The sequence below is a fragment of the Erythrolamprus reginae genome, chromosome 4 (genome assembly GCF_031021105.1).
Source record: "Erythrolamprus reginae isolate rEryReg1 chromosome 4, rEryReg1.hap1, whole genome shotgun sequence".
NCBI classification, from domain to species: domain Eukaryota; kingdom Metazoa; phylum Chordata; class Lepidosauria; order Squamata; family Dipsadidae; genus Erythrolamprus; species Erythrolamprus reginae.
The window spans coordinates 28,760,990-28,778,685 of NC_091953.1; the positions used below are offsets into that span (position 1 = coordinate 28,760,990).

Below are 17,696 nucleotides of genomic sequence, written 5' to 3' on the forward strand. Positions count from 1 at the left end.
TTCTCATACTTCATCACCATCGCAACCCAATCATTTCTCATTATACAGTGGTACCTCGAGATACGAGTTTAATTCGTTCCGGACCTGGGCTCTTAAGTCGAGCAGCTCTTATCTCGAACGACTTTTCCCCATAGGAATTAATGTAAATAATTTTAATTGGTTCCAGCCCTCAAAAAACTCACAAAGTTAGTCTAAATTATGCAGAAAGACATGTTTTTAATGAAGAAATGTACATGTACATATAAATGAATAATGAAGTTTCTTTCACTTAACTTGTAAACTTTCTTAAACTTTTAAATTTACATATGTTCAACTTCTCTGCCACCCAATCCTGTAGGACAGAGGTCCCCAACCCTTTTTGCACCAGGGACCGGCTTTAAGCGATCAAGAGAGGAATGGGTGAATGAATGGACGGAGGGTGGGAAGGAAGGAAGGAAAGAGGGAAGGGACAGGAACAGAGGAAGGAAGCAAGGAAACTTATGAAAGGGGAGAGTAAGAGAGGAATGAGTGAAGGGAGGGAGGGAGGGAAGAAGGTGGGAAGGAGAAAGAAAAGAAGAAATAGAGGAAGGGAAGGTAAAAGAGAGAAAGAAAAAGAGCAAGAAAGAAAGAAAGAAAGAAAGAAAGAAAGAAAGAAAGAAAGAAAGGGGGAAGGGACAGGAACAGAGGAAGGAAGCAAGGAAACTTATGAAAGGGGAGAGTAAGAGAGGAATGAGTGAAGGGAGGGAGGGAGGGAAGAAGGTGGGAAGGAGAAAGAAAAGAAGAAATAGAGGAAGGGAAGGTAAAAGAGAGAAAGAAAAAGAGCAAGAAAGAAAGCTGCAAGCACCCCCCCGGGCCCCCCAGGCCGGCTGCAACCTTTTAAAACACGCGCGCCGCTTCGCAGCTGTCTCCTGAAGCCGAACGCGGAAGTTAGCGTTTGGCTTCAGGAGACAGCTCCTTGGCGCTTGTATCTCGAATTTGGGCTTGTAAGTAGAACAAAAATATCTCTCCCCTCCCAGCTCTTATCTCGAGTTGCTCTTAAGTAGAGCAGCTCTTATGTCGGGGTTCCACTGTATATTTGTTTTGCAATTTGATCCTTGTTCGTTTTCTGTATATGAACAAATCATAAAGGTAGATTAGTCACTATCAAATAAGAGACTATGTGTTATATAGTCCTGCCTTAGACGTGAAAGTCAGCTGGGTGACTTTGGGCCACTCTTTCAGCCCAATCCACTTTTCAGGGCTATTCATGTGGGGAAAATAGGAGGAGCATAAAGTAATATAGGCAGGCTTTAAAACTCAAATCAAGCTTGTAGGAGTAATGCATTTGTCCATGCACGTACTGAAGGTTGTATTTTCTGGAATTTATAATACAAGCTTCTGTAAATTTAATAAAGCTAACTTATAGCAATAACATTTAGACATATATACTGCTTCATAGTGTTGTAGGTGTGTTAAATTTGGTGTCATTGCTCTCACTCATACTGGTCACTGGAAGTTCAACAAGGCACCTAATGGCAGTGAACTCTCTGAGGATCTAAAAAAAATGAATTGTTGCTCTACACAAAGTTGGCCTAGGATATAAGAAGATTTCCAAGACCCCAAAACTGAGCTGCAGCCTGGTGGCCAAGACCATACAATAGTTTAACAGCCATTTTCAGGCTTCTATGTGAACTTTGGGTAAAAGTACATATCCGTGTCATATTAGTGTCCAAAGGCTTCATATTGCCTCTATTGCTATGTTCAGGCACTAGTCCACTACTGTGTCATCTGGTTCAGAAACAAAGGAGAATAGTTGCATCCATTATTAGTTGGGTAATAATGTAGCCTCCAATTATTTCACTTGTAATTTCATCTAAATATTAAATGGTTTGGGATTATCAGACAGAGATGCATATATTTTACAAATTTAAAGCATAAATACTCCAAAAGCAGCATTTTGAATGTGGGCAGAACAAGCATAATAGCTTGATATTTTTTTTACTGTTTTAAGGAGTTTTGCTTACACTATCCTATATTTCTTCCCTTCAGGGTAATTTATAAATTATTGGCTTCAAAAAGTGAAAGTATTTGGGTGCAGGCTCTGAAGGTGCTAGGATATTTTCTCAAACATCTGGGTCATAAGTAAGTAATGTGTTCCAGTTCCTAATATGATATTTCAAACTCTCTTCCTTGTTTAGTTCCATAATTGCCTTTTTATTTTTTACTTTTTGTTTATTAAAAATACTGCAGAAAACTGGAGCTAGATTTGTTCATACTTTGAGGTATGAAATCAGGATTGTTATGCTTAATTTGTCCCATTTCAATGAGAATTATTATTTTTCTAAAAACTGGAATATTTATTTATTTTTACTTAGTAATTTGACTAAGGTTAATGGGATACAGCATGGGTGTCAAGTAGTGATGGGCGATGCAACAGTGTTCAGGTTTGGCAAGTTCAGCCGAATTTTACGCAAAATTCGGCTGAACCCGAACCGAACCTGAACTCGAACCCAAACGGGGAATCCCTCCCAGGAAGAGATTCCAGGGGCGGAGTTTTGACGTCACCGGCAGGTTGCTAAGGATGCCAAGGTGATCACTTCCTGGATTCCATGGAAATGTTTTTCATGGAATCTAGGAAGTGATCACCTTGGCATCCTTAGCAACCTGCCGGTGACATCAAAGCTCCGCCCCCAGAATCTCTTCGTGGGAGGAATTCCCCAGTTCCTTCAAAGGGAGGTCTTCAGGTAAAAATAAACATTGTTATTTTTACGAAAAAGGACACCACAGCAGCGCTGCAAGCAAAGGGCGGTCCTTTCACGTAAAAATAAAAAAATAATTATTATTATTTTGTATTATATTTTAAAACCCTTTTTATTATATTGTAAGCCATCTATTTATTTTATTTATTTATTTATTTCCTAAAGATATCACATTTTTAAAAATTCAATGTATTTCAATAGCTCTGATCTAACAGTGTATGTACTAAAATTGTGTATTGTTAAATAATTTGTGTATGTAGTAATGAAAGAAACAGATATATCATTTCAATATATATGTTAAAATCTAATAAATAAAATGCATAAAAATATACTGTGTCATGTGTAATTAGAATCTCACAAGATTGAAAGATTCTTCATAATATTAATTGTTATCTTTTGTCATGGAAATCTGCTTAAATTTTTGTACATTCCATACTTTTGTCCTTTAGGCGAAAAGTTGAAATCATGCATACACATAGTCTGTTTACTCTTCTTGGAGAGAGGTTGATGTTACATACCAATACTTTGACAATTACAACTTACAACACACTGTATGAGGTATATTATATTAATCTCTTTATTGAAATATCCTTTGTGAAAATATTTTTTTAAATTTCTATTAATCAACAATTACATTAATACAGTATTACATTATGGCACGTATAAAACCTTTTCACTGTGGTTATTTTCAATGTGCAATATTTTTAAAATGATGGACTGTTCCGTATCTATATTTTATTCTGTAATTTTGTTTTATAAATATAATGACTAGCATGCCATTTGAACATTTTGATCCTGAAAGAAGCAAAACAGCACTATTTCTTTCTTAAATTCACAATAGTAACTGATGCTAGAACAATTCAGTTGTACCTGCTAAATGGGTTAAGCAATTGAAATGTGGTGATGTTTTAGAATCAATTTTAAAATGTATGTCCTGAGAGAATTTTATTTTGCAAGACTAACAAAGGTGGGACATAATTTGAAATAATAATAAAAAGTTAAGAATTGCATGAGTTGGGAGGAAAATTTATTTATTTATTAGATTTGTATGCCACAATTTATACATGCATGTATCATTTACTGGGGAAACAAAATGGAACAAAAAGAAGGACTAGATTATTTATTTATTTATTATTTATTTATTTATTTAGATTTGTATGCCGCCCCTCTCCGCAGACTCGGGGCGGCTCACAACAAAGTGAAAAACAATTTATAACAAATCTAAATTTCTACTAAAAACATTTTAAAAACCCCATTTTCTAAACACACATACATACACACATACCATTCATAAATTGTATATGCCCGGGGGAGATGTCTCAGTTCCCCCATGCCTGACGACACAGGTGGGTCTTAAGGAGCTTACGAAAGGCAAGGAGAGTAGGGGCAGTTCTAATCTCCGGGGGGAGTTGGTTCCAGAGGGTCGGGGCCGCCACAGAGAAGGCTCTTCCCCTGGGGCCCGCCAACCGACATTGTTTAGTTGACGGGACCCGGGGAAGGCCCACTCTGTGGGACCTAATCGGTCGCTGGGATTCGTGCGGCAGCAGGCGGAGATATTCTGGTCCAGTGCCATGAAGGGCTTTAAAGGTCATAACCAACACTTTGAATTGTGACCGGAAGTTGATCGGCAACCAATGCAGACTGCGGAGTGTTGGTGAAACATGGGCATACCTAGGTAGGCCCATGACTGCTCTCGCAGCTGCATTCTGCACGATCTGAAGTTTCCGAACACTTTTCAAAGGTAGCCCCATGTAGAGAGCATTCATTATAATAATTAATGAATTGTATCATCATCATCATCATCATCATCATCATCATCATCATCATCATCATTATTATTATTTAGATTTGTATGCTGTCTTTCTCCCAAGACTCGGGGCGGCTCACAGAATAGATACAAACATAAGCATGTAGCACAAATCTAATAATTTAAAATACAACTAAAAGCCCTAGTGTAATATGCAATCATACAGTCCAATCACACCATACATTAAATTTATTGGTCAGAGGGGCAAGGTCTAATTGCCCCAAGCCTGGCGACATAGGTGGGCCTTGAGTCTCTTGTAGAAGGCGAGAAAGGTGGGGGCAGTACGAATCTCTGGGGAGAGCTGATTCCAGAGGGCTGGCGCCCCCCAGAGAAGGCTCTTCCCCTAGGCACTGCCAAACAACATTGTTTGGTTGATGGGACCTGGAGAAGGCCAACTCTATAGGACCTAACCGGCCGCAGGGATTTATGACATAATGAATAAGATTATCAGTATATGATATGCAGTACTGAAGATAGTATTTATTTGGGATGAGCTGTGCAGTGATTAGAGTGCAGTACTACAGGCTACTTCTGCTGACTGATGGCTGCCTGCAATTTGGCAGTTCAAATCTCACCAGACTCAAGGTTGACTCAACCTTCCTTCCGAGGTGGGTAAAATGAGGACCCAAATTGTTGGGGGCAATATGGTGACTCTGTAAACCGCTTAGACAGAGTTGTAAAGCACCATAAAGCAGTATATAAGTCTTAAGTGCTATTGCTATTTCAATAAATTTTGTTGGAAAACCCAAGAGTGGAGTAAATGGAGTAATTTTTCTGTTACAGATTTTGACCGAACAAGTCTGCACACAAGTTGTTCATAAACCACATCCAGAACCAGATTCTACTGTGAAAATTCAAAATCCAAGTAAGAATTTATCTTTCTAATTTTGAGAGATGTTTGTAATAAATTTCAAACTTGTTATTATCTCAAGTGAATACCACAGTACTGACTGTTCACAGGTTCTATCATAGTACAAAATATGGTTCCAGAATTGCTGTTGATTGAACGTAAGATGGACACTAGTTTGCACTGGCATTCAGACAGGGCAAGAGGGGCAGAAAGAAAGAATATTAGTGTCAAAATGAAAGGCCTGCTTCTTTGGAATGTATGTTGTGACATTAGAACGTATATACAAAAGAAGCAGAGCTACCATAACCCTACTTTTCTTATTTTGGAAAAAGCAGGAAGCTCCTGCACTTTTAGCTGAGGATTTCTTTCTTTTTGTTCATTTTTGTTTTCTGCATCTCTTCTTCTCATGTAAACTTTTTCAAGAGGTTTGAGCAAGCAGAAAAAAAGAGCACCTCTTTTGATATATTCTATAACTATAAAGTTTTGCCTTTTTATTTAGAGGTAGGCAAAGGATGGTAGGAAAGGATAAACCAACACGATGAAGAGATTTCTATGAACTTTGAATATGACTGATACAAGTTTAAGTAAAGAAGGGTCCGGAGATTATGAGGGTCTAGATAGGGCACAATACATTCTGATTCAATCCAAACAAGATGGAGTAACTTTGAGTATTTTGTCCATCTGGAAGCAGAGTTCTTATATCTTTGGTACTGGATGGGGAAACACTGCCCAAGTGTACAGTCTGGAGATCTACTTGGGTTAATCTCTCCTTCTTTAAGAACAAGTAACAGGCATGGCTAGGAGAGTTTGTGTGTCATTTATGCCCATTCCTGAACCAGGGAGGCTTTGCTTACAGTCACTCATATTCTTTTTACCAATTGTTAGGATTACTGCAACATGCTCTACATGTGGCTGCCCCTGAAGAACATTCAGAAAGACCAGTTGGTGCAAAAAACAGCTGATGGGTAGTTTATGATGCTAGTTATATGGCACATGTGACACTACTACGAGAGCTGTATTGTTTGCTTTGTGTTTACAATTCAAGATGTTGGTTGTCATATTGAAAGCCCAACATAGCTTTGAACCAAGTTACCTAAGGCACCATCTTCTCCTAATAGTTTCTATCCATCCAGTTTGGTCTAGCTCAGGGGTAGGCAAAGTTGGCTGTTCAATGACTTGTGGACTTCAACTCCCAGAATTCCTGAGCCAATCATGCTATCTCAGGAATTCTGGAAGTTGAAGTCCACATGTCACAGAAGAGCCAACTTTGCCTACCCCTGGTGTAGCTGATTGTGGATACTGTAGATCTCATCAGGCAATGAATGTTGAGCATCTTTGTAGCTCAGGATGGCCCGACCCTATTAGCCTTTCATAAGCCTTTAAAAATTCACCTGGTTATGTGCCCAAGCCTGAGGTCCTGAATGTATTAAGGGCCATGTTACTTGATTGCACTGTTAATTTTTGTATATGTATTATAATATTTTTCAGTTGTCTATATGTATAATTTATAACTTTCTGTGTTTTTCTGATTTTAATTATTGTGATATTGTTCGTTGCCCAGTGAAAATTGGAAATAAAATAAAATAATTACACTTAATTACAGCTTTTTTTATTCTATTCTTTTAAAGGTCTGTTTTTTTAAAAAAAAATTAAGAATCATTGTTAATATAATTATAATAGATAACACCATGTTTGCACTGTTTCAATAAATAAAATAAGTGTAAGCACATTATATATTTGTCTTTTAAAGTGATCCTGAAAGTGGTAGCAACATTATTAAAGAATTCTGCCCCAAGTACAGAACTCATGGAGGTTCGGCGTTTATTTTTATCAGATATGATCAAGCTTTTTAGTAATAGCCGTGAAAATAGAAGGTACGTAAACAATTGTCTCATTCAGTTATTGCACTGTGTGATTATCCTTACATATTAGCTTCCCAGAATCCCTTGGGAGTGGGTGGCATGCAAATTCCATTAAGAAATAATAAATTCCATTAATAAATAATAAATTTGTATTCACATTAGGAGGAAAACAATGTTCATCTTTTTGTTTCTGTTTTGCATCATAAAGTAAAGTAGTCAGGGTTCCCCTTCACAAGGCAGCCTGGGGTTTCATTCATGCTGGGGCCCAGCATATGCGATGTATATCAGAAGTGCCTTTGATGCCAGTGTCTATAGCTACTTTCCTAAACTTTGCATAATCTGGATTTTGAATACTCCTAAAAATATATTCTTGATCTACCATTTCAGAGATATCATTTCTAGGGATATTATAAATATATGTCCATATTGCCTATTTGGGCACAGAGTTTTACTAAATAGTTCTTCTTCAAACTTTTTAAAAGTACTCCTGAATAATTTTTCTTAATGTATCATTTTCTTAATGTGAAAAATAAAGTCAAAAATAGATAGCATACATAACTGCTGTTAAGTCTCTTTTCATCCAGTATTTTGAATCATGATCCTATTATTGGGGGTTATAATCTTAACACTTATAATTTTTAACATTGCTTTCTTCTATTTCTGAAGGTAATAAATATATGAGGTTTATTTTTGCAAATCACTTTTTTTAAAATTAGCATTTAGAATGGAAGCCTCTGTTTTTCTTATCTGTAGGTATAATTAAAAAGTTCAAGTGCCATGAATTTTACTGTAACTATTTTATTTTAGGTGTTTACTTCAGTGTTCAGTATGGCAAGATTGGATGTTTTCTTTGGGATATATTAATCCTAAAAACTCTGAAGAACAGAAAATTACTGAGATGGTGTATAACATCTTTCGTATTCTTTTATATCATGCAATAAAATATGAATGGGGAGGATGGAGGGTCTGGGTTGATACACTTTCCATAGCCCATTCAAAGGTAAGAATCCCATATTTGGTTAATATTATGACATAGATAAATTGTAGTGTGATGTGTAGACTTGTGTAGTGTGCGTCTTTTATTATTATTAAAACTAATACAATTATTTTTTTAAAGATAAATTGTAGTACCATCTTGTGGTCACGATGCAAAATGACATGTTATAATTGTTTCTGAATTATTACTTTTTCAGTTACATTATTTATTAATTTATTTATTTATTGGATTTGTATGCCGCCCCTCTCCGGAGACTCGGGGCGGCTAACAGCAATAATAAAACAATGTACAATAATAATCCAATAAATACTAAAAAAGATTAAAAACCCATTAATATAAAAAACCAAACATACATGCAGACATACCATACATGAAATTGTAAAGGCCCAGGGGGAAAGAGCATCTCAATTTCCCCATGCCTGGCGGCAGAGGTGGGTTTTAAGTAGCTTACGAAAGGCAAGGAGGGTGGGGGCAATTTTAATCTCTGGGGGGAGTTGGTTCCAGAGGGCCGGGGCCGCCACAGAGAAGGCTCTTCCCCTGGGTCCCGCCAAGCGGCATTGTTTAATTGATGGGACCAATCAAGGTTAGAATTGCTTTTTTCTGACATTGAATTAGCATATCTATTTTTTTCTGACTTTATAATTTGCTTGCATTAAGGTTACCTATGAAGCTCACAAGGAATACCTAGCAAAAATGTATGAGGAATACCAAAGACAGGAAGAGGAGAATATCAAGAAGGGGAAAAAAGGGAATGTGAGCACTATCTCGGGCCTTTCATCTCAGACAACTGGAGCAAAAGGTGCAATGGACATTCGTGAAATTGAAGATCTTTCGCAAAGCCAAAGTCCAGAAAGTGAAACAGACTACCCGGTCAGCACAGATACCAGAGATTTACTAATAGCAACAAAAGTATGTGATGATGTGCTTGGACATGCAGATAGACCCGGGAGTGGCGTCCATGTAGAGGTTCATGATCTGTTAGTTGATATAAAAGCAGAAAAGGTGGAAGCTACAGAAGTAAAGTTGGATGATATGGATCTGTCACCAGAAACTTTGGTAACCAGAGAAAATGGTACCCTTGTGGAAGTAGAATCTTTATTAGACAATGTCTATAGTGCTGCAGTTGAAAAACTTCAGAACAATGTTCATGGGAGTGTTGGCATAATTAAAAAAAGTGAAGAGAAGGACAACGGTCCCTTAATTACACTTGCTGATGATAAAGATGAACCTCCTCATAACAGCACATCATTTCTCTTTGATAAAATATCTAGCCAAGAAGAGAAGTTGCTCCCTGAGTTGTCTAGCAATCACATCACCATTGCCAATATTCAAGAGACTCAAATTCATCTTGGTGTGAATAATGACCTTGGGCTTCTTTCTCATATGTCTAGCAGCACTGATATAGCATGTGGCTCAAGCATAATAGAAGACAAGGAATTTAAAATTCATACTTCTGTTGATGCAATTGATTCACTATCGGAAAGAGATTTGGCTTCATCCTCTAAAGGATTAGAATATGCTGAAATGGCAGCTACAACTCTTGAAACTGAGTCTTCTGGCAAAACTGTATCAAATGTAGATGGAGGGAGTATCATATCAGATACAGAAAGGTCTGATGATGGAAAAGAAGTAGGGAAGGAAATAAGAAAAATACAGACAACAACTACAACCCAAGTAAGTTTTTTTAAATACGTAATTGTATAAAAGGTACTATATTATTAAACATATATCATAATACTTTATTGATTAACCACTAGGCCAGACCAGAATCCAAAATATGAACTATAATAATAATAATAATAATAATAATAATAATAATAATAATACCACCACCACCACCATATGGTACAGCAAAAGACATGAGTAAAAGAAAATGCACATCATAGTTGTATAGCACTCCTATAATTTATCTCAATCAAATCCATACATTCTATTGTTTTATTCAAATAAAGGGCCATATTATATAACTTTGGGTTTCTGATCACACATGAAGTGACATATACTATACATTAAAACAATATAATCTAACAATTGACAATAGGCCATTCATCTAATGTGTAGTCCATGACACTGATCTCTCTCTTTATATAATTGACACTTAGGTAACATATGTGTTATATCCTCTATCTCTGGGGCTCTGTTAATAAAAGTATGTCCATCATAAGGATTTGGTTAAACCTTCTATATTTATCTATTCTGTCCAGCTGCTCAAATAATGATTGAGTAACTGCCCCAATTGGGAAAATAGTTGGAAGGTGTTTTATCCATTTCTATGTGCCAGCCTTATTGAGGACAGCTTTATTTGTCTGAGCTTCAATATTCAAATTAGTTATGATCTTCTAAACTTGCTTTTCAGAGACAGTTGGATAAGGCTGGGAGACCACAGCTGATGATAAAGCTTATCAGTTTTATACTCTAAACGATCTCTAATTAAGATTTTGTCTTTTCTAGATATGGAATTTTGCATGTCTGTTAGTTTCTATTAAACATATGTGTTGCATGGTACATCATTTTTCAAATTATTTTTTATGATAAGCTTTCCATCAATCTCTTTGCTATTATTGCAATAGATAAACCAACATGACATACACCCTCATTTCAAATGAAAAGAAAAATTCTCTGTGTAAAAGCTTCTTAGTACAGCAATTAAAACTGTTTTTCCTGAACTGAATGAGAACCTTGGTTTTCAAATTTAACTGATAATGACATAGAATTTAGTAGCTTATAAACCAAAATTTAATAAAATATTTAACTGCTTCAGAATATCAATTATCATTTGTTATAAAACATATTGCATGAGAAAGAAAATGCAAAAGATTCATATATAAAATATATACCTATGTTTATTTATCCCCTTATATAGCTTTATGGGTAAGTTTAAAAAAGTTCAGCTAGCCAGTGTTTCCCAACCTTGGCAATTTGAAGATATTTGGACTTCAACTCCCAGAATTCCCCAGCCAGCATTTGCTGGCTGGGGAATTCTGGGAGTTGAAGTCCAGATACCTTCAAGTTGCCAAGGTTGGGAAACACTGAGCTAGCTTATGTTCACTCTCAAATGATTGTGGCTCATGCCTCTTTTCTATGTAACAAGGTCATTGCTTAAATTTTAGAGGAACAGGTGGATAAATCTTAACAAAATTTACAATACTTCTTTAAGTAGCAAATCTTATCAACGTTGTAATTACTAAAAATATTTTATTGATATTACATGTGCTGTATAAGATGAGCATCTGTGATATCTCATCAGCACTTCATTTTCACAAAGGTTTCCCTTGTTCAGTCTTCTGTTTTAACTGAAAAACATTTTTATGTTAGGTTTCTTTGGGATCTTAACTTTGCCTCGATTGCAGAGAATTTAGTGATGCTGTTCCACTTGACTGGAATGTTTCCATATGCAGTTTATTGATTCATTATCTCTCCCTTTTTATTGATATTTATGGGCACCCATAGAATTTCATCTTCTCTCTTCTCTTCAGAACAAAACCCTATGAGGTAGAGTGGGCATAAAGTAATTGAGTGAAAATTTCGCGGCTGAGGGAGGATTTGAATCTGGAATTTAGCAATCCTAATATTGTTTTTTTTTTAAATCACAACATATTGTCTTCTAACACATCTTTGAGGACTTGTATGAAGAAGTAATTGATAGAGTACAATCTAAATAATGAGGTAGAAATTTGCAGCGGATGAGTCAACACTGTTTTCCAATAGAGATCTTTAATGGTTGTCCAAGCAGAATTGCCTACATTGGGTCCTGGAGATAAAAAAAAGAGACCCAATGTCAGTTGGTAGTTAAAACCATTAGCTTAAAGTCCCAGAATTTTGCACACACAATACAGATTTATTTGGGAGTTTTTTGTATTGATTTCTGTTATTTATTTATTTATTTGTTTGTTTGTTTGTTTATTTATTTATTTATTTGATTTTTATAGAAGTTTTTATTTACAAGTACAGTATACAAAACATAAAAGACAATCATAACAATTGACAATTGAGTCCTAATACATTACAATATGTCTGGATATAAAAATATAACATTTAATAAACATATAGACTTACAGAAAAAGGGATAGAGAGAAAGTAGAGAGAAGAAGAAGGGAAAAGAAAAAGGGGAGAAGCAAAGAAGAGAAAGTAAAAAGAAAAAGAGAGAAGGGTAGGCGAATGTACAGTGGAGCTGTGTTAAGAATATGAACTAATTTTAGATTTATTAGCTCATTACCTTAGATCAAGGTTAATCATATAGATAGGTAGAAGCAAGCGTTGAATTAATCATAGTATAGAGATTTTGAAACTAGAAGTAAAATTTCATATTTATATATCTAATATCTCTTGCAACTATTAGAAAAGAAAGGGAAAGGTTTTATACCAGATTTGTATCTGGTCTAATATATACAGATCATTCCATTGTTTAAGCAGATTGTTCTCTTTTTTTTAACCACCTGTAGAAGGGATCCCAACAATTATTAAATGAAGACTCGGGTTCATTTTTGACTGCCATGGTTAGCTTAGTCATCTCTGCACAGTATTTAATTTTCTTTACTATTGCATCTTTTGGGGGTATATCTTCATTTTTCCACCACTGCGCGAATGTTAGTCTGGCTGCAGTGGTTAGAGGAATAATTAGGTGTATTTGAGTTTTGGGAAGGTTTTGTCTGAGAATACCCAAAAGGAAGCATTCCAGAGTTTTTTCTATTTTCAAATTTAGTATCCTCTATCCAGAGTCCAATTATATTCCAGTAAATTTGTGATTTTTTACATTGCCACCATAGGTGGAAGTAAGTACCTGGTTCTTGATTGCATTTCCAGCAGTAAGGCGATAGTTGGTTATTTAATTTTACTTTTTAAATGAATAGATTATCTGTCATCAAGTTTGTCTACTCTTAGCGACTACATAAGTACATTTTTTCCAAAACAGTCTGTCTTTAATCTGGTCCTTCAGATCTTCCAATAGTGCCACTGTTAATCATTATAATTCGGTCCATAATGTGTTCAAAATATGATCACATTTGACTCTGGTCAAATTACCATATTTGTACCTCAAGTGGAAATTTTGAATTTGTTCTGATCTACTTCCATCATTGCATCCTAAATCCTGACATCCAATCCTATAAAGCAAAAGCGATCCATCATTTCAGTATTTTACTTATCAATTCTAAGTATGATTGCTGTATTTATCATCAATAATTTATCTACATTTACTTTTTCTTCTCCCCCCACCCCGCATTAGCTCTTTGACTTTCATGACTAGAACCTGCAGATGATTTTAGTTTTCCAGCTAACAGAGTAAAGTTGTCAGCATAATGCAGTTTATTGAGGTTTCTCACTCCCATTTATTAAAAAATAATGTATTGTAAACAAATATCTAACCAAAAAGAATCTGCTATTCATAAATTTGAAGATGTGTAGGTACCGTAATTTAATGCTTCAGCAGAAAAAGTATACTGACCTAGAAACATAGATTGATGGCAGAAAAAGATCTCATGGTCCATTCTAGTCTGCCCTTATACTATTTCTTGTATTTTATCTTAGGATGGATATATGTTTATCCCAGGCATGTTTAAATTCAGTTACTGTGGATTTACCAACCACGTCTTCTGGAAGTTTGTTCCAAGGATCTATTACTCTTTCAGTAAAATAATATTTTCTCATGTTACTTCTAATCTTTCCCCCAACTAACCTCAGATTGTGCCCCCTTGTTCTTGTGTTCACTTTCCTATTAAAAACATTTCTCTCCTGAACCATATTTAACCCTTTAACATATTTAAATGTTTCGATCATGTCCCCCTTTTCCTTCTGTCCTCCAGACTATACAGATTGAGTTCATTAAGTCTTTCCTGATACGTTTTATGCTTAAGACCTTCCACCATTTTTGTAGCCCGTCTTACGTTTTTTCATGTTGTATTGTTGTTGTGAGCCGCTCCTAGTCCTCAGAGAGGGGCAGCATACAAATCTAATAAATTATTATTATTAATTATTATTATTATTATTATTAAATCAAAGATGATTGCAGCCTTGAAACTTTGGAGAAGGGAGAAAATAGATTTAGCAGCTGTTTTGGCAGCTCACTCTATTGTACTTTATTTGTTCATGATTTCAGAGAAGAAGAAAAAAAATCCAATATTAGTTTAAAAATGAAAGGGAATAAAGGATGCCTTTGATTTCCATGAGGCATTTTTACAAAATGCAATAAATTTTACCATCTGCAGCAAAAATAGAATACTACACTAAACAATGATAAATAAATAAACTATAATGAGTTTCAGAAATTTCTAATGCACCATAGCAAAGACCATTTCTGAATCTACAAGGCTATTTGAGTGATTTTAGTAGTTTGAATATGCATTCAGAATATCAATTGATTACCTAATAAACTTCATCTTTTGTCAAACCACATTGTGTAAAATGAATAGTCAGAGATACAATTTTCTGGAGCTACTTGCCAGAGTTGATAGTTTTGTATTTAAAAGGAAATTGGAAAATAATTACTAAAGGAGGTAGCAAAAGCCTGGTTTTAAAAAGCATTATAAAATGCCAATAAGAAAAGAGCAAAGTGGTACATATCTTATGCCACCCAGTGGAAAATGATTACTGGAAGCATTTCCTGCTTCAATAGATTTATAAATAATTTTAATTTCCTTGAGATGTAAAAGTACAGTTAATAATAATAATAATAATAATAATAATAATAATAATAATAATTTATTAGATTTGTATGCCGCCCCTCTCTGAAGACTCAGGGTAGCTCACAACAATAATAAAAACAATATTATAGTAGAACAAATCTAATATTAAAAACATATAAAACCCTATCATTATTTAAAAAACCAAACCACATTCATACCAAACATAAAACAAAGTATAAAAGAGCTTGGGGGAAAGGTGTCTCAACTCCCCCATGCCTGGCGGTATAAGTGAGTCTTGAGTAGTTTACGAAAGACAGGGAGGGTGGGGGCAATTCTAATCTCCGGGGGGAGTTGATTCCAGAGGGCCAGGGCTGCCACAGAGAAGGCTCTTCCCCTGGGGCCCACCAAATGACATTGTTTAGTTGACGGGACCCGGAGAAGGCCAACTCTGTGGGACCTTATCAGTCGCTGGGATTCGTGCGGTAGCAGGCGGTTCCGGAGGTACTCTGGTCCAATGCCATGTAAGGCTTTAAAGGTCATAACCAACACTTTGAATTGTGACCGGAAACTGATCGGCAGCCAATGCAAGCCACGGAGTGTTGTGGAAACGTGGGCGAATCTTGGAAGCCCCACGATGGCTCTCGTGGCTGTATTTATATATATAGTGATGATTTTTCAAGGTGTTTCCATTTTTTTGTCCATGCCCTGTAGTTGATCATGTACTGTATAATCTCGTGAAGAGATTTAGTATATATAAATATATATTATTGAGAATAAAAACTATGTAGTTTTATACCTATGGCCTTAATAATAAAAATAATGCTACATTGCTGCAATTTTTCAACTGTGAGGCTAGATACAGGCATGTCTCTCACTCACCAAGCACTTGTTCGGTGTTTGAATTTACAATGGTGCTAAAAACAAGAGTTATGACTACTCTTTGAAGTTGTAACTATTGCAGCATCCTTGCACTGATACGATTACAATTCAGGCACTTGAGAAGTGATGCAAATACAATTATGACAGTTGCAGCACTCCATGGTCTTTGGCATGTGACATTCACAGGTGGCTTCCAACAAGCCAAGCTAAGCAGGCAAGTCAGCAGGAAGTCATAAATTGTGGTCATGTGACATCATGCTTAATGACTTGCAGCAATTTGCTTAACAACTGTAGCCAGAACTGACATAAATTAGTGTGGTCACATGGTATGACATTTAATGACCACAGTGACAGAGTTTGGGTCCTGTTTGTGACTTGGCTAGTAAAAACTACCTATAGTCATAGTTCCGTCTAAGCTGAGCAGTGAGCAATCGCTCACTTAAAAATCATCATCAACTCAGAGTTTTCCAAACCTGCCCAGAAGCCGAGAGGGAAAGAGTGAGAGGGAAGGAGAGAGAGAGGAAGAGAGAGAAACAGAGAAAAAAGAGAGGAAGGAAAAGAGAAAGAAAAAGAATGGGAGTAAGGAAGAGAGAAAGAAAATCAAAATCTAGTTTGAAAGTAGCTCCACTATTTAAGTGGCATTTTGATATTGATAGAGTTATGAGCTCACTGTTATAGACACACAGTACAGTATTTTATTTTGAAATTCTCTGAGGCAAAACAGGGTGGGTTTTTTATTTGTTTGTTTGTTTGTTTGTTTATTTATTTAATATTTCTGTGCCACCCAGTCCCGAAGGGACTGCCGCTCAGACACTATACTTTTCCGCCCACCCCCCCAAAAAATTAGAGGGAACACTGCCTATAGTAGTTTAATTCTGTATTTTGGTCATTAATAACAGAAGAGTCTTGAAAGTCTGAGAATCAGCTATTCTACTGATTATGTCATCTTAGTTTGCCATCTCTTAAATAGGAAATCAGGAATATAAAAGAAGGGTTAAATATATGAAAATTACTTATAGAAATAGTGCACTATAGACAAATTGATTGTAAGTACGAAATTGATACATTATTCTTTTGTAATTATAACAAACTCTTTTTATAATAAAAATACGGTTACTTTCCTTAAATAATTGGTACTGTGTGTGTATCCTGCTTGTCCATACTACACTGCTCAAAAAAATAAAGGAAACACTCAAATAACACATTCTAGATCTGAATGAGTGAAATATTCTCATTGAATATTTTGTTCTGCACAAAGTTGAATGTGCTGACAACAAAATGAAATTGGTTGTCAATCAGTGTTGCTTCCTAAGTGGACAGTTTGATTTCACAGAAGTTTGATTTACTTGGAGTTATATTCTGTTGTTTAAGTGTTCCCTTTATTTATATTTTTAGCAGTATATTTTCAAATGATAATAATGATTTGTGAATGAAGATTAATGTTTTCTGGTGAAGTTGGGACCTTACTTTTATTCTTCATTTTAGTCTTCGGAGAGGGGCGGCATACAAATCTAATTATTATTATTATCAATTATTAATTCAATTGATACTATTGTAGCAATAGTAGACATGTTATGGTCTTCCATATTTGATTGTGTTGTCGTAAAGCAACCATGAATGTCAGGTGGAATAAAACACAAAATTGCTTACGAGAAGAGTTTGAAGGTGGAATATGAAGAGGTTTACTGTGAACAGAACCTTGTGATTAACAGAATTAAAACATGCTTTTAAAATATTTATTAAAGTATAATGTAGACCTGTGATGGTGAACCTATGGCACAAGTGCCACAGATGGCATGCAGAGCCATCTCTACAGGCATGCAAGACTCCACCCATGCTACCTCTCCCCTCCCAGGAGTGTCTATGTGGCCGATTTTAGATGCCAGGTAAGTACAGGGTTCACACAGAGGCTCTGGGAGGGTGAAAAATGAGCCTCCCAGAAGTCCAGAAATGGGCCATTTCCA

The 17,696-nt window shown here is 35.8% G+C and overlaps 1 protein-coding gene across 3 annotated transcripts in view; it reads left to right on the forward strand.

The window, feature by feature from the left end:
* Positions 1–17,696, forward strand: part of NBEA (neurobeachin) — a 428,967-nt gene that overhangs the window by 67,227 nt on the left and 344,044 nt on the right. For all 3 annotated transcript variants that reach the window (XM_070749903.1, XM_070749906.1, XM_070749905.1), the window contains exons 17-22: positions 2,008–2,100; positions 3,167–3,275; positions 5,308–5,389; positions 7,125–7,248; positions 8,044–8,236; positions 8,891–9,907. In XM_070749903.1, coding sequence (XP_070606004.1) covers positions 2,008–2,100; positions 3,167–3,275; positions 5,308–5,389; positions 7,125–7,248; positions 8,044–8,236; positions 8,891–9,907 — 1,618 coding nt within the window. The remainder of the gene's footprint in view (positions 1–2,007; positions 2,101–3,166; positions 3,276–5,307; positions 5,390–7,124; positions 7,249–8,043; positions 8,237–8,890; positions 9,908–17,696) is intronic.